The 22,035-nt window shown below is 38.3% G+C and overlaps 1 protein-coding gene across 2 annotated transcripts in view; it reads right to left on the reverse strand.

The window, feature by feature from the left end:
* Nucleotides 1–4,973: 4,973 nt before the first annotated feature.
* The window catches only part of LOC134246996 (adenomatous polyposis coli protein-like), a 39,247-nt gene continuing 22,185 nt past the window's right edge, over nt 4,974–22,035 (reverse strand). For both annotated transcript variants that reach the window (XM_062729346.1, XM_062729348.1), the window contains 6 exons: nt 16,426–16,646; nt 16,127–16,244; nt 15,768–16,010; nt 15,333–15,422; nt 14,809–15,026; nt 4,974–14,549 (listed from right to left, as the gene is read on the reverse strand). In XM_062729346.1, the coding sequence (XP_062585330.1) occupies nt 5,502–14,549; nt 14,809–15,026; nt 15,333–15,422; nt 15,768–16,010; nt 16,127–16,244; nt 16,426–16,646 (9,938 nt within the window). In that variant the 3' untranslated portion in view covers nt 4,974–5,501. The remainder of the gene's footprint in view (nt 14,550–14,808; nt 15,027–15,332; nt 15,423–15,767; nt 16,011–16,126; nt 16,245–16,425; nt 16,647–22,035) is intronic.

Here is a 22,035-nt window from a genome sequence, read left to right on the forward strand (position 1 = left end):
ATTGTAAATTTCAGGCCATGAAATTCACAATTTTGAAAGCCGCACCATTGCTTATCATAACTTAGTTCGAAATATCTGACGTTTTCCATGCTTTACTGCGATTTTGATATTTTGGGTGCCAAGCAAACCTGGCATGTGAAATATTAAAACCGTAAAAAAGCATGGAAAACGTGAGATATTTCAGATTAATCATAACTAAACATTCAGCATGCTTACTTCATACCCTGAGGTAGATCAGAGGAGCAAAGAAGGAAAAAATACATTTTCACTATACAACTAAAAGTGCCCCATATTCAAAAGGGTGTACTTTGTTCTTCATAAATGGTTGAATAATATCAAAGAGCAGATTTGAGACCATTAATTTATTTCCAGAAAATGTAACACCCCCCCCCCCCCCCCCCATAAATTTCACGACTTTTGTAGAGGGCTCAGTGCCTATTACAATCATGTCGTTTGACTGCTTGATGTCCACGTGTAAAAAGATTTGTGAAAATTGCATTAATTTTAGTAGCTTTGGCACCATCGATCCCTCAAGCCCCCGGGAGGGGGGGGGCCAAAAAATTCTCAATTTTAAAATTGGTGTTTTAAAGCAATATGCGCTGCATGTTTGACATCGGAAAAAAAGTATTTCAAATTTGTAATTAACTATTTCAATGACAGGAAAATAGAACGTTTAACTTCTGTTGGTCATATTGCTATGGAAGAACTTTTTATAAGCTTTGATTGAAGCAAAATTGAATTATTGTCGTCCTGTACAATAATGATTTCTTATATAATACTGTATATTCGGTTGTACAGAAATATTTCTTCTGAAACATTTTAAAACTTTATTTTGGTCTTCAAGTACTGATCATAAGGGTTTAGATTACATACAGATTAATCATAATAACACATTTTACCAGCAAAATAAAATTCTCAAAAATGCAGCTCATATTGCTTTAAACCATGCAGAGGCCCCTTCATCCATAGATGCTATATGCCAAAATTGACCGAAACCGTTTGAGTGGTTTCAGAGAAAAAATGAAAAAGTTTGAATATTAACATAACACACCACGGCAGACAAAAAGGGATAGCAACAGGTCACCTGACTCCAGTGACCTAAAAATAATTAGAACTGTCAATTTTAGCTTGGTTCATGAGACACCCCCCCCCCCCTTCAACTTTGTATTAAAAAGCTTGATTGGTCATTTTTTTGAATGACACATACCACTTTTTCCAAGCTTTTTAAAATTATTAATCAATTAATACTCATTCATAATTTACAAAATCAATAATATAAAGATTCAGTAATATTTCCATTTATTTCTTTTTAATAAGTGTAATTGTAAAGAACCACAGCGAGGTATGTACACATGATAACTTCTCACACAGACAGACAGATCTACAGACATCCTGTAACACCATATACACATTATCCTGTAAATCTGCACCAAAGGACAATAGTCAAGACTATAACATGTATATAATGAGGAATGTTACACAATGAAGAGATTACAATCTCCAGTAATCTATAGTTTGACACGTAATGACAAATCTCCTATACTACTGACACACGTAAGTCAAGCTTGAGATGAAAAAAAACAGCCATCCATGTATTCAATTCAGACAAAACTGTGTTTCACATTTAGCTAATACTGATAATTTAAACAGCCTACTAATTTCCCAGAAATTGTGTTTACTGACTTACAGTTTAGGGAGGAAAAAATTCCACAATATACCAAAAATACTGATGCTAGACAGCAATACAAAAACATATTTACATTTTATGTATAGCAATTCACAAATAGCCGTAGTTTAAATAAATAGCACCTTGTACAAAAAATGCATCAAAAAAAAAATAATTAAGCAAAATCAAAACCTCATTTGAGAGAATATGAGTCAGTCAATGATATGTACATTGATCTACACAAAACGTGGAATATGACATATAACCACTTAAATATTAAACACATAAAATCCAATACAGTGATTCTCTGCTTAAGTTTACTTATATAATGTACAAAAGTATCAGCAACCTGACTTTTCTGTGAAGAAAATAAAAAAAAAGCCTTACTTTCCCTTTTGTAAATCAAAAGGGGATAAAAAATGCTCATTCAAAATACTTCCACATACAGATGTAATGAATAAACAATCATACATAATACACACAATTACCAACTCTGCAATCTGTATATGATAGAAAAAAATTCATTTAAGAGCATGAAATATCACAAGAGACTGCATTGTTGAAGTAGTGTAAGACAAAAAGCTGCCACTTCTAGAGTTCTAACAGTATTGCACTCGCAGGGAAAATGTTCCAGACTTCTGCTCATCCCCAATCTCAGTAGTGAACAAAATGCCCTGGTAATATTTACTATCAAGATCATAACATAACTTGGAAAAACTAGAACTGTCCAATAGGGACAAATACCCCCCGCTGGGTTTTTCAGAGAAGGTGCCAATTCAAAAATGCTTTATGGATCTAAAGATGTTCACAATTTACTTTAAAAAATTTGCAGTGAAATATAATTGCTCATCATGTCTCTTAATGAATGAAACGGAGGTGCAAACAAATGAAACATCAATACTAATACATTGTAATTCCATTGTAACATTTTTTTTAAAATTTTTTTCATTTAATTTTTCTTTATTACTGCATTAAAATAAAGTGCCACGCCACAGCATGATAGGCCCGTCAAAAAAATACAATTACAACGTATCTTAAACAGTTAAAAGTGCAGGAAAATCATGTCAACCTTGATTTTTAGATTTCAATGATTTTTACACACCTTAAAAAATTTGTTTATCTATCTCCTGTGGTGTAGGCATTAATTATAACAAACATTGCATCATTCATAGATTTCTATACCTTGCCAAATGCCTATCATATTTAAAAATATCAAATTAGTCTTCACAACTTAATCTACACCTAATTAATTTTGGAAATAAAAGACTGGCCATCAAATATAAACTGACCAACAGCTCTTTTTCTAATTCCCGAAGGATACAGATTAGACCATGCTCTGAAGAAATGAAAGAGATTCCTACATTGAACACATTAATTAATCTTTAACTGGATGCTTGTCTACTCATTACTCCCAAAAGATTATTGGATCTGCGCTAACTACCATAAAACATTTTTAAAAGATATAAAACATCATTTTTTTTTGGAATTAATGTCAGACAGTTAATTGTTAATATGCAATTCATATGGACATGCAGATTCCACCCCTACCACCATAAAATTAATTTTTAAGTTCATAATATTATGTAATATCAAAATAGTTAATATGCAATATCAAATTTGTTTTAATTACTTCTCATCAAATTCATTTTCAAACTTCGGCTACCCAACAAGAGCTAATTTAATCCAACAGACTTACCCATTTGGCCCAATACTCAAGGGATATAGATAGCACCGATGCTCTTACAGCTACTCCTCACACTAAACTCATTAATTTCTCTCTCTAAATTGTCATGCAATTTTCTGTTATCATTCTTCTTGACCAGTGCTTGATAATTAGACTCATGGGAGTGGTGGAATTTCTCTAACATACATTATATTTGTTATAGATTGCTGTCAAGTATGTGCTAAAAAATAAGTATTTTCTTTATTTAACATTTTTCTATTAAGGTTAGTGCAATAATTTTACATTATTCTAAATGTGTAAATGAAGAGAAAAAATTTAATTTTTTTTTAAAAATTCCACTTAAATTAAAGGTCACATGTACAGTGACCTTGAAATAGGTCGCGACACACCTTTTACCTAAGATGCATAAACTGGCCAAGTTTGATGATTCTAAGTCTTATAGTTTTCTAGTTATGGACCGGACAGGATTTTTCCATATTTGGCAATAACTTTTTAATTATAGGTCAGAGCGACATACTTTTTGTGCGCGACACACCTTCTACCCAAGATGTATCAGATGACAAAGTTTGATAACTCTAGGCCTTATAGTATTAAAGTTATGAGCCGGACACGAGAAAAGCTAACAGACGGACGGACGGACATATTACAGACACATAAACGGACACGAAGCCTATAACATAATAACATAATAAAATTTGTCTTAAGACGGGCATATAAAAATATATTGCAATTATGTGTTATGTCACTCTGTAAAATGATTGTTGAAAAAAAAAAACCATTATACAAAATCAAATTAATCTTGATATATCAATTTGAAATGCATTTTGAAAATAAAGAACTGGTCATCCAGTAATGAAGTGTTTTAACAGACAATAAATTACAATTAAGAGAATAAGAGAAGAGAGATCTTTAATTCTTGTGCCTTATTCCCTGAAGATTTGATAACGCGCGCACACACACTTGATAAGAGATATGCCTAAACAACTTCCAACACCAAACTCATTAATTTATCTTTAACTGGATGCATGTCCACATTATTCCCCAGAGACAAATGAAATTACATTATCTTCTGTGCAATGTAAAAACTGTTTTTAACACTTGATGTTTCTTTTTTTTTTTAAGTTTTTATGAGTAATTTTAAGCTGTAGTTCACGTTTTTGTACAGATACTCTAGATTCTATGTCTCAAACCTTATACATGAGCCCAAAATGAACAAGTCAATTAAAATTTTAAAAAACCTGTAAAATGCAGAAAAATGAACAAAAAGAGTTGAAAATTCCAGGTGCACAACTTCATATGGTGAATAATAATTGTACAAATTTTCAGATTAATCATTGCAATAGTTTCTGAGAAACGGTCCAAACAAAACCACAAAATAAAAATGAAAAAACACCTGTAAAATTCAAAATAATAATCCAATCAAGATGAAAAATATCAGGTGCACAACTTCATATGGTGAATAATATGTGTACAACTTTTCAGACAAATCCTTCCAATAGTTTCTGAGTAATGGTCCGGACAAAATCTCGTCTACAGACAGACGGACAGACAGACAGACGGACAGACGGACATGGTGATTCCAATATACCCCCCCTAAACTTCGTTTGCGGGGGGTATAATGAAGTTCTTTCATAGTATACTGCCATGTGATAATATTTTTTTCTTAAAGTTCTTTATCATAGTTTAAACTTATGATACTGCAGTACTCACTCTGTAAAATCATGAAATATCAATTGAAAAACTAAGAATATTATTATAATTGCAAAATGTAAAAATCCATCTCAGATGTGTTTACAAAAAAGAAGACTGGACTTTCATTAAAAAGAGTAAAAGATATTCTTCACTTGATACAACCTATGGTTGACATATAGTTGAAAATCTTGGAAAACTGATAGATTATTGGTATAAGTAAATACAATAAAACACACATAGAGTGAAGTGCCAGGGACAAAGAACCCATTTTGACTCATTATTAACATAATTCATTATATTAATTTAGTTTAAATGCATTTTTAGAATGAAAATCACTTTTTTTATAAGCACTAATTCATTGTAAGCACATTCACTATAGCTGCATTTAACTGTAATACATCAGCAGTAGAAATTCCATGTACATGTAGTAACCAAGTTAAATGACAACAGCGACACAGGTTACACAGTGGTGACCATACATCCGGTCTTCTTCTTCCCTTCCTCCCCCTCTCCCTCTGTATTATTAATGCTGTTCATCCTCCTTCTAGCGAGCAGCATCTCAGTCTTGGTCAGGTGAGTGTTTGGTTGTGTCCCTGTTGTCGTGGCAGTGGAGGTTGTTGGTCTGCTGAAGCTTTGGTCTAATGTCTCTGATACCACCGAGTCATTCACGTGTTTCTCACTGTCCTTTGGTGTGTAATTAAATGGCTGTACCAGTGCAGCTTGGGGTGGACTAGCCTTGTGGTTCACAAAGCTAAACACCTCCTGAGTTTTTGACGTGTCACAGTCCTTTGATATAAAACTCTCATCAGCCACGGAGCTTTTCCTGGAATCACTCTTTTTATTGTTTTTCGTCTTCTCTGCCTTTGCCTTTTCTTTTTCCATCTTTGCCTTTTCCTTCTCATTCTTGGCCTTCTCTTTCTCAAGTTTAGCTGCTTCCTTTGCTTTAGCTTTTTCTAAAGCAATTTTCTCTTTCTGTTTGGCCTTTTCTTTCTTCTCTCTTTCCTTGTCTTTCTCTCGTTCCTTTTCTACAGCTTTTACTATTTCATTCATGTTTATCTTGTTACTATGTAAGCTTTCCTTGGAGGAACTCAGTGACAACTTCGATCCAGATTTTGATGATTTATCCTTCTTTGATGAGCTGAACACACTTTTCATGGCTTTGATCGGTAGGAAACTCTTGCCATCTGCTTTCTCCTTCTTGTCTTTCTTTGGATTGAGTGAGTGTTTATTGAGCTCTGGCTCGGACTTTGATGACTCGGCGTCTCGTCTGACCCAGATGCTGTCTCCCTCATCCTCACTGTGGTCTACACTGGCAAAGGACTCCTGCTTGTAGCGGCGCCAGGCGGTCCCATTGACGGTGCGACTGCCCTGGCTGAGGTAGCTTCCCTGTATGTTGGACGTGTTGTAGAACGAGGATGACAGAGTCATGTTGGAGGACTCACTTGCCAAAGAAGCATCTAATAAGGCCTTCACAGCTTCTAAAGATTTACTGGTTTCATCTGCATTTGGAAGGTTTACTGAAACAAGATCAGACTTTTTCTTCTTCCAGGTGCTTGAATCAATTCTTTTCTCTAAAGATTTCAAGTCAAACTCCTCAGATGACTGGCTCTTCACAGAGGCTGCTGATGGACTTGTAATAGAATCTGAGTCACTTTTACTTTTGTTTGGACTTTTTATCACAATACTTTTGTTCATATCAAAGTCTGACTCAGAACCCTGGATGATTCTCAGTTCTACATAATCACCTTTGATTTCATCCCCAAGGACAACACTGGACTTTGTGAGTTCTATTGTCACGTTCTCTGCATCGTCTTCTTTATCTAGAGAAGGCAGCTGGCTAGAGTCCATAGTTGAGTTGATTTTATCGTAGGTTGAACTCCTGCTTATTCCTTCGTTCAGAGTTTCAGCAGAATTCATGGATTTGTTCAGTGACTGCAGTGAAGCATTGGAAGACTTTTTTACCCCTGGTGTTGATATGTTTCTCTGTCTGGAGGGGGTGGTTGACACTGGTAATTTTGAGGTTGATGTGCGAGGTGATGGAGTGTCAGTAGAATCATCCTTCTTCCACAGTCCAGCAATCTTACTCCCTACCTGTTTCTTAGGGGCACCTGCTTTCTTCTCTGATGGAGTCACAGTTTTACTTGTATTACTCTCTGACTTTCTCCCCTGTACAGAGCCAGCTGAAGTTCTTCTTCCCACAGGTGTAGAGGGTCGTGAATTATTGCGGAGACTGGCATTACTGTCTGATTTCTTTAAGTCAGGTTTACTGCTGTTTAAACGTCCCAAATTTGGATTAGATCCACCCCTGTTTAATACACGATCACTCCCAGTAAGCTTATGTAATGCACTTCCTGATTTGTTCAGGAGCTGACCACTTCCAGACTTGTTGAGAGTGCTGCCACTGCCTGACTTGTTCAATGAAGCACCACTTCCATATTTGGTCAGTGATGTTCCACTGTATGCCTTCTTCAGATTACTTGTACTGTTCACCCTACTAGCTGTCTTCACTGTGCTTTTGTTGGCAGGAGAGGTGCCTGTTTTTGTCTTAGTAGCAGATAGATTACTTCCACTTCCAGATTTTTTAGAATTCAAGTTCGTGACACTAGATTTTCTGTTTGGCGTTAGGTTTTCTTTCTTTTCATCAGCAACATTGTCAATGACCATATTATAGGAAGCTAATGCTTTTTTCCATGATTCAGTTCCTTCACTGTTTTTCATTCCAGGGGATTTGCCTTGTTTGTTTGTCTCATTTTTAACTGCCTCAATACTTGTATCGTAACTGTTTTCATTCACTGAATCATCTATGACCGGTACTTTCACGGCTGAGGCTTCCTTTGTAAAGGTGCCCTGTTTGATTGGAGGTTTGGGTCGCTCGGCTGAATTTTTTCTGTTTGAAGCAAGAGGGAGTCGGGATGGACTCTCTTTGGTATTAGAGACTCTCGCTGTTGTCTTGCCCTGCGGTGGTGATGATTTTTGTATCTTTGGTTTAGGTGGGGTATTTTTGGTTGGGGTGCTGCTTGCCTGAGGATGAGTCCTAGTTTGTGGTGGCCTTCTAGTGGCTCCAGCTGAGACAAAACCACCTCTTCCTCCAGGTGAAATTCTAGTATTAGCTGTAGTTGGTTTGACCATCCTGTTTGGTGTATCAGACTTCTGGGAAGTTGTAGAATTGGAGCGACTATACAAGGGCTTCCTCTTTCCTCTGATGGCCTTACTGTCATTTGAAATAGTGGTGCCTCTGTTGTCTGGCTTTACCACCCTAGGTCCACTGGAGGCTACAGAGGTTTCCTCTAGGGTAGATTCAGAGTAGTTCTCTGAGTGAGCTGACCAGGTAATGGACGCATCAGAAGGGGTGTCTGACATGTAACCCCCAGACACGAGAGAAAGTGTCTCATGTTCAATAAACAGATCTTCATCCACTCCACTGCCCAGCATTCTTTTATTCTGAATCTCTGTTACAACAGCACTAGCATCTAGATGTAATGCCCGTTCATCCTCCGGAGATAGTGCATTTTTATCATAATGGATGATAGAGTCATTCTGATTGATGGAGTCGTTTGTCATGGTGTTATTTCCACTGGCTGCTCGTAGTGTGACATCAGCACTGTCCAGTCTCTCTTCCTCACACATCTCCTCCTGACTGCCTCCAATACCAAAACCAAAGTTGTCTATCCCTATACCATAGGTCAGGGCTTCATTGTTGTGCTCCATTTGGTAAATTGATCTGTTCAAGCTGTCAATCTCCTCTTGGGGTGCAGGTACATGTGTGTGTACATTGGCCACAGAGAATTTTTCAGTCCTGTTTTGTTCACTGTGATGTCTCCTTTTGACATGTGAATCATAGATGGCTTGATTATGCTGCTGTCTTCCCGATTTTTCTCGATTCTCACTGTGACTTCGCTTATGGGTTTCTGCATTTGTATAATGCCTTGCCTGCCCCTGATCAGCTCTTTCAACACTTCGGTTTGTAAAACTCTGCATCACTTGATGGTTTTCTGAATGATATTTGTGTTGAGTGTAAGTACGTTGCTCTTCAATAAATCTGTTGTCAACATATACATCAACATAGCTTGGGATAGACTGAGCAGATCCTCTGTGTTGAACCCTTGGGCCTCCATTGCTATAAGCCAGCTCCATGTTGGTGTTTTCTTTCTGCTGCTTCAGGAACCCATCACTGTCCTGTGATCTGGATCTTCTCCATGATCCCTGATGAGGACGAACTCTCCTGTAGTTAGCAGATGGCTTAGCGAAGGTGAAATCGTCAGACATATTGAGGGTCTGGTGCACCTGCCAGTCTGCTGCCCGGGAGTGGTGGGACGTAACACTCCCAATACTCAGGTTCAAATGACCTTCCACTGACGATGTACTTTTGTTCATTCTATGTTTATGATTTTCGCCAGTCTTTTTTGATGTTGTTGATTTTTTTGATTTTTCAAAGGAAAATGAGGAATTGAAACTTTTAGAACCAGTCATGACTTGGTTTGATTTCAGTGGTTTGGATGAAGATTTTGATTTTTCTGCAAAAGTTGAAGATTTACTCTTTGGTAATGCTAAATTCATACAAGCTGCTAGTAGTGCTTCATCATCAGCATCGTCATCATCATCATCTGAGTTTGACTTGTTACCATTGGATAGTGATTTTTCATCAGCGTTTTGTACAGAGGCAGCAGACACTTCATCACTGGACTGTCCTTCCACTTCCCTCTGCAGACCTATCTCTGACTTCTCAGTTTTCGGGATGTATGCTGGTGGAGGCATTTTCTTGGCAGAATCAGATGCTTCTGTTTTACTTGTTTGCTTCACATCACCATCAATAATACTCAAGGAGCTCAGGGAGTCATTCCTAGAAAATGTTATGGGAGTCCCTTCTACATCATACACTTTGACAGAGTCCATTGAATCAGTTGTATGATAGAACACAGAGTCATCCCCACCCTCTGTATTGTGACTGAATGTTCTACAGGACACTTTTATCTCACTGGTGTTTACGGATTGTATCCTTGATGGCATCTCAGAAGTACTGCTGATATCACTTGATGTCTTCTCTTTTTTACTTTGTGCAGTATATTTTGTATCTTTTGTCACTACACTGGAGGTGCGCTGAGGTTGGAACTTTGACTCGGCTCCCTCGGCGGCTCTATCCATGTCCAGTTTTCTGGAGACCTTGGCTTTGGGTGAGGTCCTCCCTTTAGGCATCGCAGACTGTATGAGGTCAGACAAGAGATCTTCACTTCCATCACTGTAGGAGGAGTCCGACTTGGAATCGTTCAGATCAGCTGACTTATCTTTATCTTCCTCTTCTTCTTCCTCTTCTTTCTCGGGTTCCTCAGTTTTAGGAACCTCTTGAGCCTCAGCTTTCTCTGTAACTGGCTCCTCCTCTTTGATTGGCTCTGACATTCCTGTTATAATACTTAAATCACTGAGAGAAGTAGAATGGGAGAAGTTAATTGGGGTGTCCTCTGTTGCGTAGGTTTTCATTGTATCCTCGCAGTAAGTAGCTGGGTCCTCTACATGTACCATAGGTTTGACAAGGCACACTGGCTGGGCTGACTCTGTGCTTGGTGGGCTGTTAATCTGCACTTTAGGGGTGGGAGACGTAGGCTTTGACATGTTATATGGTGTGTCCTCCACTGCATATGACTTTGGAGCATCATCATCAGGAACATCTTGTATCTGTGACAGCAGTGAAGGGTTAAACTTTGGTACATTGTTAGGGCGGACTGGTTTTTGAGGAACAGGAGGTGGGGCCTTCTTCACTGTGTTTTTTGGTGAGGTGGGTTCAGACAGGTTGTATGGAGTGTCTTCCATTGCATATGACCTCGGAGCCTCTTCATCATCAAACAGGTAGTCCATCTGTGAAAGTAGAGCAGGATTAAATCTGACAGTGTTCTGTAGAATGTGTGGCTTATTTTCACTATGGCGAGCAGGCATGGCGACTGTTCCTTGAAATGGTGTGTCTTCATCTGCATAAAGCTTAACATCGTCATCATGTGACTCCAATACATCCAATTTACCATTAAGAATTTCTTTGACCTTTTTATAATGCTTTGCTGCTTGAACAGGTTTAGAGGATGGCTGGCCTTCACTTGCATAGGAAGTTACACTGTCTAAATTTTCTTCCATGGTGATCACTGGGCAGGAACTATTTTTAGGAATCTGAGGTTTCACAGGTGTTTTGATAGATTTCTTCATTTTTTCACTAAAAGGAACATCTTCCTCAGCAAAAGGTTTAATACTGTCTGCACTAAATTCATTGACAACTTTTTCATTTAACATTGGCTTGGTGACTTTACTAGGAACCCCTTTTTGCCTCTGCATTTGACTTTGAGTTGGGAAATCTTCCGAGGCGTATGTACGTACACAGTCTGCCTCGCTCTCCTCGCTAACAGAGGAGTGGTGGCTGACGGAGGAGTGGTGACTGGGACCTGGCTTGGATTTAGGTGCCGGCTTGATTCCCTCCACTGACTGAGACATCTTGTTCTGATTGTCAGTGTTGCTGATTGTCTTCTTTTTTAGGGCATTGTCGGAGGAGCTGCGCCGTGGTTTGCGTGGCATGGCTGTACGGATACACTCCTTCAGTATGTCCTCTTCATACACAGACACCTCGGACTGCGAGTTCTCCTTGTCATCCGATTCCTCCTCTGGCTTCAGGTTACCATTAACTACAGTCTTCTCCATTTTAGTTTTATCTGTGGCTTTGGCTTTGTTTGCATCATCTATGGTCAGCGTGCTTAGGACACTGTTAGTTTCTGACATGTGTGGTGGAGTCCCTTCATCTGCGTAAACAACTGGAGCCTCATCACGACTCATGGTTGAAGCGATTTCTATGTTAGCCATTTTGTTATCATTTGATACTTTAGTTGGCAACGGACGAAAAAGCACAGTCTTTGGTGTGCCCTCGATAAAGCTCTCAAGTTTCTGAGCATTGTTGGAGTTTTGTTGCAGCTCAGGGTCTGGGCTCTTTGATGGACTGGGTGGCATTGTTTCACTCGGCGAGTCTGGTAGTTCACTCGGAGAAACAACTTCACTTGCTCTGCGACTATAGTCACTAATCACAGAACTGTGCACAGAATATGCATCGAAACTGCTCAAAGATCCCAGGGAACTGCAGCGTGAGAACATGAGGGGTGTCTCCTGAATCTGGTGGTCATCATTGAATGTAACTGTCTTGTGTTCTTTTTCAGCACTATCTGGTCCTTGTGAATCAGATTCACTCAGAAGTTTTTGGCGTCCTGAGTTTTGTGTGTATTTTGGAGGAGCCATTATAGAATTCACCACTTTGACATCCCTAGGAGGAGTTTTGGCACTGTCATTTTCGTCTATACTGTGTAATCCTCTAGAATTTCTTAGATTTGATCTGTTGGCCTCCACTTGTCTATCCTGAGCTTCACTGCTGTGGAGGCTACTTAGTGAACTCACTCTAGAAAAACAGATAGGAGTGCCTTCTTCACAGTACGTCTTGACTTGGTCTGGTGAATTGTCATTTTCATTTGGGGCATGAAATGACCTACTGATGCTCTCGTCCTGACTGGGTGACTTACTACAGGCGACCTGTTGGAGGTTTTTGGTAGCCACGTGGTAGCTGGCTATGACTGTGGTTCCTGTGTTTTGATTGGTGCTCTGACTGCCACTCCCACTCCTCTTCTCTATGGACCCTGACTCCTCCTCCTCGTACTGATAATCCTCCTCCTCCTCTTCTTCCTCATCTGTCTGTTCCTTCTGTGTGTCCTCCTTCTCTCCCTTACTGAGGTCTGTCAGGGAGTTGGCTGTAGAGAGATAATTACGAGGCGTTCCCTCGGTGCAGAATGTTTTGATTTGGTCATCATTATAACCAGGAAGGAATTCCAGTCTGTCGTTAGTTCTTCTTGCTATATCGAGTTTACAATCTGCACAATTGTCCTCATATCGAATGTCGTAGGGTTGATCTCCATCACTATCCTCATGGCTCTCAGCAAACCTACGGCTATAGTCTGTAGGCTGTTCACAGTCTAGGTCTGTTTCTGCATACACAGAGCTGTGTTGAGATAGGCTGAACAAGTTTTGAGCCGCTTTCTGTGGTCCATTATAAGAATGATGCATGTTGACTGAATTGATGTGTTGTTGTTCATAAGACTGCCCTACATAATTGCCATACTTGAGAGGTATTGGTGATTTGATTGATTTGTTCATACTATAATCAATGGGTTGTTCACTATCCATGCTGCTGGAGTAAGGAAGTTTCCCAAACTGACCACCAAATGGAGTTCCATGCCCCTGGCTTAAACTGGGGCCGGTGTAACTTCTAACCAATAAAGACTGAGAGTAGGAATAAGATGAATCCATTTTTCTAGGTGTGCTGGTCTGTGAATGAGAACTGCCCTTGGACCCCGAGTCTGAATCAATCCCAGCATGCTTTGCTACTTCCTTCATGACTTGGATGATCCTGCTGCTGGGTTGTGGAGTGTCCTCACAGCTGCCATCAGAGTGGACTCTGGGGATCATGTTCCCCTGCTGTCTGTCCAGACTCCCTCCTTGTCTGTCAGTCATACTCTTGGCTTTCTTCATGGCCATGTGGAATCGTGTCCTGTCATGAGAAATGTCGGAGTGGGTGCTTCCTACACTGTCCTGGCTCCCAGAGCGAGCCACGCGGTGAGGAGACATGAGGTGACTGTCAGACATAGGCGTGTTCTCACCACTCAGACTCTTAGGGAAGCTGTGTCCTCTATTCTGTGTTCTCTCTCCATCATTACATACACCAGAGTTAGCTGGGAAATGGAAACGACTTTGATCCTTGTCTGATCGACCATTTTCTGTGGGACTGTCTCGAGGACTTTCCACATTTTCACACGTTTCTGACAAACTCTGATCTATTTCCTCTGCAAGAGCTTTCTGTTTACGCACATGTAAGGACGGTCGGTTTGAAAAAGCTTTTTTGTCCATTCCCATAGTTTTGATATTACACGCAGTCAGAAGGTTCTTTAAAGCTGCAGAACTTCCCATAGAAATCATCTGATGTTTTGAGTTTACGAGATTTCGTAACATTCCCACTGCCCCCATATCCAGTAGGGCCTTCTGATCTTCAGCGCACCTTGCTGATAAGTTCCACAAAGTGCCACAAGCATTACTGACAATGTTCAGACTTGGTGAGCGCAGTTGTTTAAGAAGAATTTGTAAACAGCCCTGTTTGCGTAGAATCTGGCGGTAGTCTTCACGCACTGTGATATGACTAGAGATATTACGTAAAACACCGCCTCCATTTTCTATCACTGCAGTAGTCTTTGAAGGACTTTTGTAGGTGAGAGTACTAACAAGGAATTCTAGAGCTCCTTCCACAGCACAAATCTCGGCTTTGTTTTCACTTCCATGAGCTGACAAGTTCCACAGAGCACTAAGAATACTTTTCAGGGTGGCCTCCTTCTTGACTCTCATGGCGGCTCCCATTAGTTTGGTGGCTGCCCCTACAGCTCGCAGTGTTTTCTTACTCTGAAGGTCAGCCTTCCAGGACAGGTTACGGAGAACACTGGCAGCTACCTGTAAAATAAACAAACAGGGTCATTACTTTTATTGCTTTGGGTAGATAAAATTTGTGGAATAAAGGCTTTATTCAATTTGTTTTTTTGTTTTTATTTCTTTTATGAGGTGTATTTATGAAATATGGGCATCATCATAATTTCTTAGCAATCAACATCATCATTTAGGAATCTGCAATAAACAATTTTTTCCATTTGAATTCGTTCGTGAAATTTTTTGTCAATGACCAAGAACAAAAATTTTATGTTCGAAGTTATACCTGGTTGAGGTCCTCACAATCACAGTGTAACTGAGCCACTAGGGCCTCCATAAAACTCCTCATAGAACACAGCAGGGCCTTGTTAGTCCCGTCCCCGAACGTGAGGTTAGTGAGGGCCATACAGCCATACCGCCGCATTGTGATGTTATACAGCTCCACCTCAGAGAGGTGAACTCCGTGATCCACCTCTAACAACTCCGCTATAGCTTGTACTCCACCTGATAACATATACAAAGATAAATAAATATCATCTAAATACAACAATGTGATATCTTGTGGCTTTACCATTAAACAGTAAGCCAATGAAAAAAATTTGATTATGATAATGTTTTGGTCTCTCACAGTATTTTAGATGAATTTGTTTTTTTTTCTTTTACATATGTCATTTGTAAGTTGAATTGTCATTTACAGATTTGGTAATCTTTAATTCAGTAAATATGAGGTATGCCACAACAATCATCAGTCGGGGTACCATGAAGAGTTTGTTGGAGAATACTAGAATAACTAGATATGAAATAACTTACCTAGACTACAGATGGCGTGGCGGTGTTCTTCATCAAATGACAGCTTCATCAGGGCTGCTACAGCAGGGCCTGGCTGGTGGTCCATATCCTCTGTAAAACAAACAGCAAATCATCAACAAAAGGTAGCAGATATCTTGTATTCTTTTAAAAAGTTCCTTACTTCAGACATTCTTGGTGTTGGAGAAAAAAGCTCAAGTCTTATAGTAACCTGAGTTATCAATTTTCTTTTCTTCTATTAGAATTTTTTTTCTACATATTCCCTCTCAAAACTTGTTCATGTAAACAAATTTTAAGACCATTTATATAAGATACTTTGTGTTCTCTTAGTGGCCTCTGGATATATGGTTTACCTATAGCATATATAAAGCTAAGAAATCTAGTATCAAGGGATGTATATAAAGGTATTATAATCTCCAGGTGTGCCTTGTTTCTCACCTGACACCTCCTGTCCATCACTCTGTATCTCCCTCAGCTGGTCACAGTGAGCCCGGATCTGTTCCAGGAACCTCAGGACTCGGGCCTCGCGGCGGCCCCGCTTGTCGTCGGGGTGAGAGTGGACGATGTTGTGTAGGGCCGCCGCCGCCCGCTCCCTCGCTGCCTTACTGCCTCTAGTGTTACCCAGCAGTCCAGAGTCCTTATCACTACCATGTAACAGCTGTATCAGTAGAGGCAGACAGCCTGTACAAATAAATAAATATAATTAAAATGCCAATCTGTACCAGTTGCAGTAGATTACATTACACATACTGACCAGTTTCATAACTATCCTGTTAAATACACAATGACATACTGACCTGACTGTCTCATGGCTATACAGCTGTCCTGTGAACTAGACATGGCTAGCAGTGTCCTTGACATATCATCTTTGTCATGTGTTCCCAACATAGACAGCAATGAATACACCATCTCCACCTTAAAAAACATACATAATCTGCATAAACTTTGATATAAAACATTACATTAGTTACTGTTTTTCAAAAAAAGATTATTTTTGCTATCTATGGACTTCAATGCTTTAAGAGAAAACCATAGGCTAGTATAACAGATAACTGACTGCTGTAATAACAGATTATCCTGGCTTGTGCCTACACACCTTGGTTCCGAGCTGCTGCGGTGTCTGCCCTGCTGGACCCCCATCAGCTTGGTGTCCCTGCGACATTGTAAAGGCGCCTGACATGAGTGGCTGGCCATGTTGCCGTGGTGATTGCGGTGCCTGTGGTGGCTGTGTGGCGTTAGTGTTGGCGGAGTTAAAGCTCATGATACTGGCGATCTCCTGGTGACCGGACCCGTGACTGGAGCCTTCTCGTGATCCATCTACAAAATAATATACATATATATACACTTGTCAATTCTTCATATTTTCCGATATTGAGAACCCTTTTTAATGGGATTATTTTAGAAAGAAGAGTGCTACTTTTCAAACCTGTCACATAGTCTAATAAATAAATTTTAATATGGCCTGAATGAAAATATCATTAAACATTTAAGATTTGTTTTTTCAAAACTTATAATGTTTCTCAGATTCGACATGTACAGCTTGTAAAAGTATAACAGTTTGTAAGTCTAAAGAAATATACAGTATTATTTTTGGCCACTGCTTACAAGTACATAAATGACCTGTCATTCTTTCCTAGGTATGACTTCTAAATTTCTCCTGTAGTGAACATGCATTTTGCCATTAAATGTATATTTATTGATGACAAACAACAGAAAATCACTTATTATTAAATGGCCATGAAGGTGCATCCAGTTCTAAAGTGGCAGCCATTTTCCTAATGTTTAAAATCTTGTAAATTCTGATTCTGAATTTGCTGCCTTACCAAGGCAATACACTAGCTAGCTGTCCTTGATAGACCTTTTTGAAGCAGAAAGTTGTGGCAAAATGTGATGTATTGATCAAATCTAGAATACAGCCTGATCGAGCCATGGTAATGAATTATTTTGAGGAAAAATGCAAACTAAAGTGGCACTGGTACCACAGGTCACACTCACACTATACAGTATTACTTGGTTATCCTTTGGGATCCTTTATCTTGGTATTCACACCTAATTATAATTCTTGAAAGTTTCAGTTCTGAAAGACAAGCCAATACCCCCCAAAAAATATTGTTCAACAGACATACCATCCTATCTTAATGTCTGATATAAAGACGTAAAAAATGAATTCCTTTTTGCCATGATTTGTATTTCTGCACTGTACATCCACAAAATGCTTTAGTTTTCTAATGACACAACCAAAACTGCATATCATTTCTGGAATTTTACATTGCATTTTCGAAATATTCGTTTACATTTCTGACATTTTTTATACAATGAATATTTCTAGCCATTCAGTTTTATGAAACACAATGACCATGAATCTTGTCCTCTCATATCTGTGAGATTACACAAAGTTATTGCCAGAATTATGACCTCTATAGTAATTTGATACTATAATAGAATGGAATTACACTTCGGTAAGAACAAGATCTCATTTTGCATTAACACTGATTTAATCCAGTTTTCACTTCATATTTAACCTCTCTGAAACACCCAAGGCCTTCCAATGTAATATTTGACCTCACATCTGTAATATAATCTAAACTTCTTAAAATTTTGACACACCCCAGAATCAGAATTCAGAATTACAAAAAAAGTTGTTCAGAAGTGGGTTTAATGAAGTCTGGATCATTGCAACACAAAGAACAGAAACCACCCTTTTTGTGAATTTTTTCCCCTTAATGTAACATAATTCTTTAGATATAAATGATTCCTGCAACCTTAATCATGATATGTATCATTACAGGCTTTTAGTCTGAGCCACAATGACTCCATTTCTGACAGAACATTTAATTCACTTGTCTGATTCTAAAGAAACTCTTCTTTCCTTATAAAATGGTGAGATAAAAAAATTCAAAAGATGTATATTAATTACATAGTTTATATTCTCATGCGGTTTTAAAGAATTCACAAAAAATCTGTTTTTTATCCATGTTCATTAAGGCAGTTTGTTTTTTTGTTTTTTTACATCATGTTCATCTCTTAAAAAACATTCCTTTTTTACAAAGTGTGAATCAATACAGGTCATTGATATTTCCCCTTTATCCATGTATTGATGTTGTGTTTTTAGTTCTGCTGTGTCTACAGCTAGGCCTGACTTTCTGCAATTATTCCGTGTCAATCAATAGCTTCAGACAAAACTGATACGTAGCTAATCTTATCAGTGCCAAACCTCCACTCAAGGTCAGAGAAAGTTAAACCCTTCACACAATAATAAAATACTCCACACTTACCAATTCTAGCTTAGAAATATTTCCCAAAACAATAAGTACTTTGTTTTCTGAATTTTAAACACAAACTGAGCCTGTAAGCCCAGCTCCTGTATCAGGCAGTGAAACACGAAGTCCCCCCTGACACCTGTAATTTCTCCTCCTGTGGATTCATTAGTGGGTCCTTCACTTCAAAGATTCCCCCCTCTATCTCAACCAACTAAACACTCACTTCTCAAGTCAACCCAGATTATTCTGGGAGATTTCCAAAGCCATGTTTCTAAGTTTTTGTGTTAATTTACCTCTGCATCTGCCATCTGATTACCAAGAAATTATAAAACATATGTCAGATTGGCAAAGTATTTTTAACTCCTGGATTTTAGAATTTTCAGAGCTCTAGATCAACACAAACAATTCTAAAACTTAAACATTCCTAAGGGATGAAGTTAAAAGCAGCTTTAAGAACTCTCTCTGTTCATATAAAAAATTAAACAGCTAATTCCCATGGCCTAAATCTGGTTGAGATGTATTGGTTGAAGATGGTAACACGTATCTGACTAACCTGTGTGTGCGTATAAACAACGAAAAAATATCATCTTCCACAGCCCAAGAATTAGAATGCTAATTCTGAACACTATGACCTTAACCTTATTTAAATGACCTTTGTTCAGCTTCATGGCATATTCTATGATCACAAACAAACCTGAAGGCAAGTAAGACCTTTGCAAGTTATTTCATTACAAAATTATAATATGAACAAGAAATTTCCACTTAATATCCAGTGACCTAGCCTTGACCTTGTCCAAATGACCAAGGTTGTTATTCTCTGGTCAGAAGCAACCTCTGTGCCTAGTACAGTGAAACATGATGATAGGGAACATGTTTATAATTAAATCACGCTTACAGTGAAGTTAGTTTTATACCCTGTGGTTTAAAATGGTATTGCTATCTTGATAGATATAATGAATTATGTTTATAATGAATCAAACTTGCATGTGCCTGCATGGCCCTTTGTTATAAACATGTTTTACTCTATAGTGTTTGCATGCAAATAGACGCACAAACCTTTCTAGTGAACTAGAAAACTGAGAATTGATGTGCATAAAATAATCACTGCTCCCTAGGACATGTTCAGTCTATAATGCAATATATAAAATTTACTAGCCCTAGACCTGTGGGCCAACAATTATTTTGAGCCCTGCAACTTCACTGGATCTGATATTCATGGATCATTGTATGAATCAGTAATTATTACTAAAATGTAGTGGAATCATTAGCTTTGTGGACTTTGTGGATACCCTTCATTCAGGAATTTACATTGTCCATAAATTTATATACAAAAGGGTTCAGAGTCATATTTGACAACACTAAGTAGTTGCAAGAGTGATAAATACTAGTATTCATCATCTTCATATTTACTATAAAAGTTGAATAAAATTTTCACAATTGGCAAACTATTTTTCTATAAAAAAAACATAGGTAATCAGAGATTACAGAGCTCACCTCAACGAATGTTGTCTTTAAATAAGGCAAAGTCACACAATTAACCAACAAAAAGTGTACATTCCAAAAATGAAAATATTCATGCAATTGTGATTTGATACTTTGAAATAGACCTATATAAAAAATTCAAACTAGTTCTTCATGAAAATGTAATTAAAATCCAGCATCTGAAGCAAATTTGAGAGTTTTCATCCTTTGATGCATCATTTGTGCAAGTTTGGTTTACACAATGTTATATAAGCCTTATAGCTTTTTGGTAATAGACCTGTAACCATAACTTTTACCTGGTCCATTATCTGAAAAATGTATGTTGAATTCAGCATCCGAAGCAAGTCCATTAGTGTGCATCCTAAGATGTATCGTCCATGCAAGTTTGGTCATTAAAGAACTCATAGTTACTTGGAAATGAAATCTGCACCATAAACTTTAACCTGTTTACTCAAGCAGAAAATGTAGGTCAGATTCAGCATCTGAAGCAAGCCTGGTAGTATGCATCTTTAGACCTATCATCCATGCAAGTTAAGTCATTATAGGGCTCATAGTATATTAGAAATGAGACCTGCACCAAAACCTTTAACCTGTTTACTCAACCGGAAAACGTAGGTCAGATTAAGCATCCGAAGCAAGCCTGGTAGTATGCATCCTTAGATGTATCATCCACGCAAGTTTGGTCAACATAGGGCTTATAGTTACTTGGAAATGAAACCTGCACCAAAAAATTTAACCTGTTTACTCAACCGGAAAATGTAGGTCAGATTCAACGTCCGAAGCAAGCCTGGTAGTATGCATCCTTAGATGTATCATCCATGCAAGTTTGGTCAACATAGGGCTTATAGTTACTTGGAAATGAAATCTGCACCAAAAACTTTAACCTGTTCACTCAACCGGAAAATGTAGGTCAGATTCAGCATCCGAAGCAAGCCCGGTAGTGTGCATCCTTAGATGTATCATCCATGCAAGTTTGGTCAACATAGGCTTTATAATTCCTTGGAAATGAGACCTACACCAAAAAGTGCACCAAAAATGTTAACCTGCTCCAAAAACATTAACCTGGTCATTCCTCTGCTGAAATTGCAGCATCTGAAACTTTGACTGGTACAGACCTGTTTACCCATAACGTTGTCTCTCAGTATTTTTCTTTAGATTTGTCCGTGAGATTTGGCATTTGCCAGTAAGATTTCATTTTCCATCAATTTTACATATATTAAAAGAGAAAAACTGCTTTTCTGATTACAAAAAACATGGTTTAACAACAAGGTCTTTGTCATTTAAGAATACCACAGCGTTTTGGCAACCTGACATCGCTTATGTGTTTGAAATCTTTCTCTTATTTAGCGATAAATAGAGTAAATCTACATCAGATCATAACGAAAACTAACTGTTAAATTCCAAACTAACTTATTTCTGATTTCCGTATTTTCATAATGGCAAAACGTGAGACGTATTTTAGACTAAAAATCCGTAAAAAATACGGCGAAATCGTAAGAGTAAACAGGTATGCTGGTACAATGAAACACACTAGAAGCATCTTCCATGCATGTCTAATCAATATAGGACATAGAAGTACTTAAAAAGAAAACTGCTCCAAAAAACTTAACCTGGGACGCCGACGCCGACACCGAGGGTATTACATAAGCTCCCCCAACTTCGTTGAGGTGAGCTAAAAAACCATTAATGTTTCACAATTGGCAAACTATTTTCGTACCAAAATACCATTAGTAAATTTTTAGAAGAAAAGTAGGACACATTGGTTACACTAACTTTAGATTGATCTCCATGAATAACAAATGAAACTACAGAACTCTATACAGTAAGTGGCATTTTTGAGATGCTGGTGACCTTTCAAGGAGTTCTGATTGACTTAATATAAGGCAATTTAGAAAAGCATAATTTAACTTTTTATAGATAGGCTATACTGATAGCTTACAATTCATGTGTTCATTTTATACATT

This window comes from Saccostrea cucullata, unplaced genomic scaffold, assembly GCF_032062105.1.
Source record: "Saccostrea cucullata isolate Sc308-1 unplaced genomic scaffold, CSIRO_AGI_Scuc_v1 ctg20, whole genome shotgun sequence".
In the NCBI taxonomy this organism is placed as follows: Eukaryota; Metazoa; Mollusca; class Bivalvia; order Ostreida; family Ostreidae; genus Saccostrea; species Saccostrea cuccullata.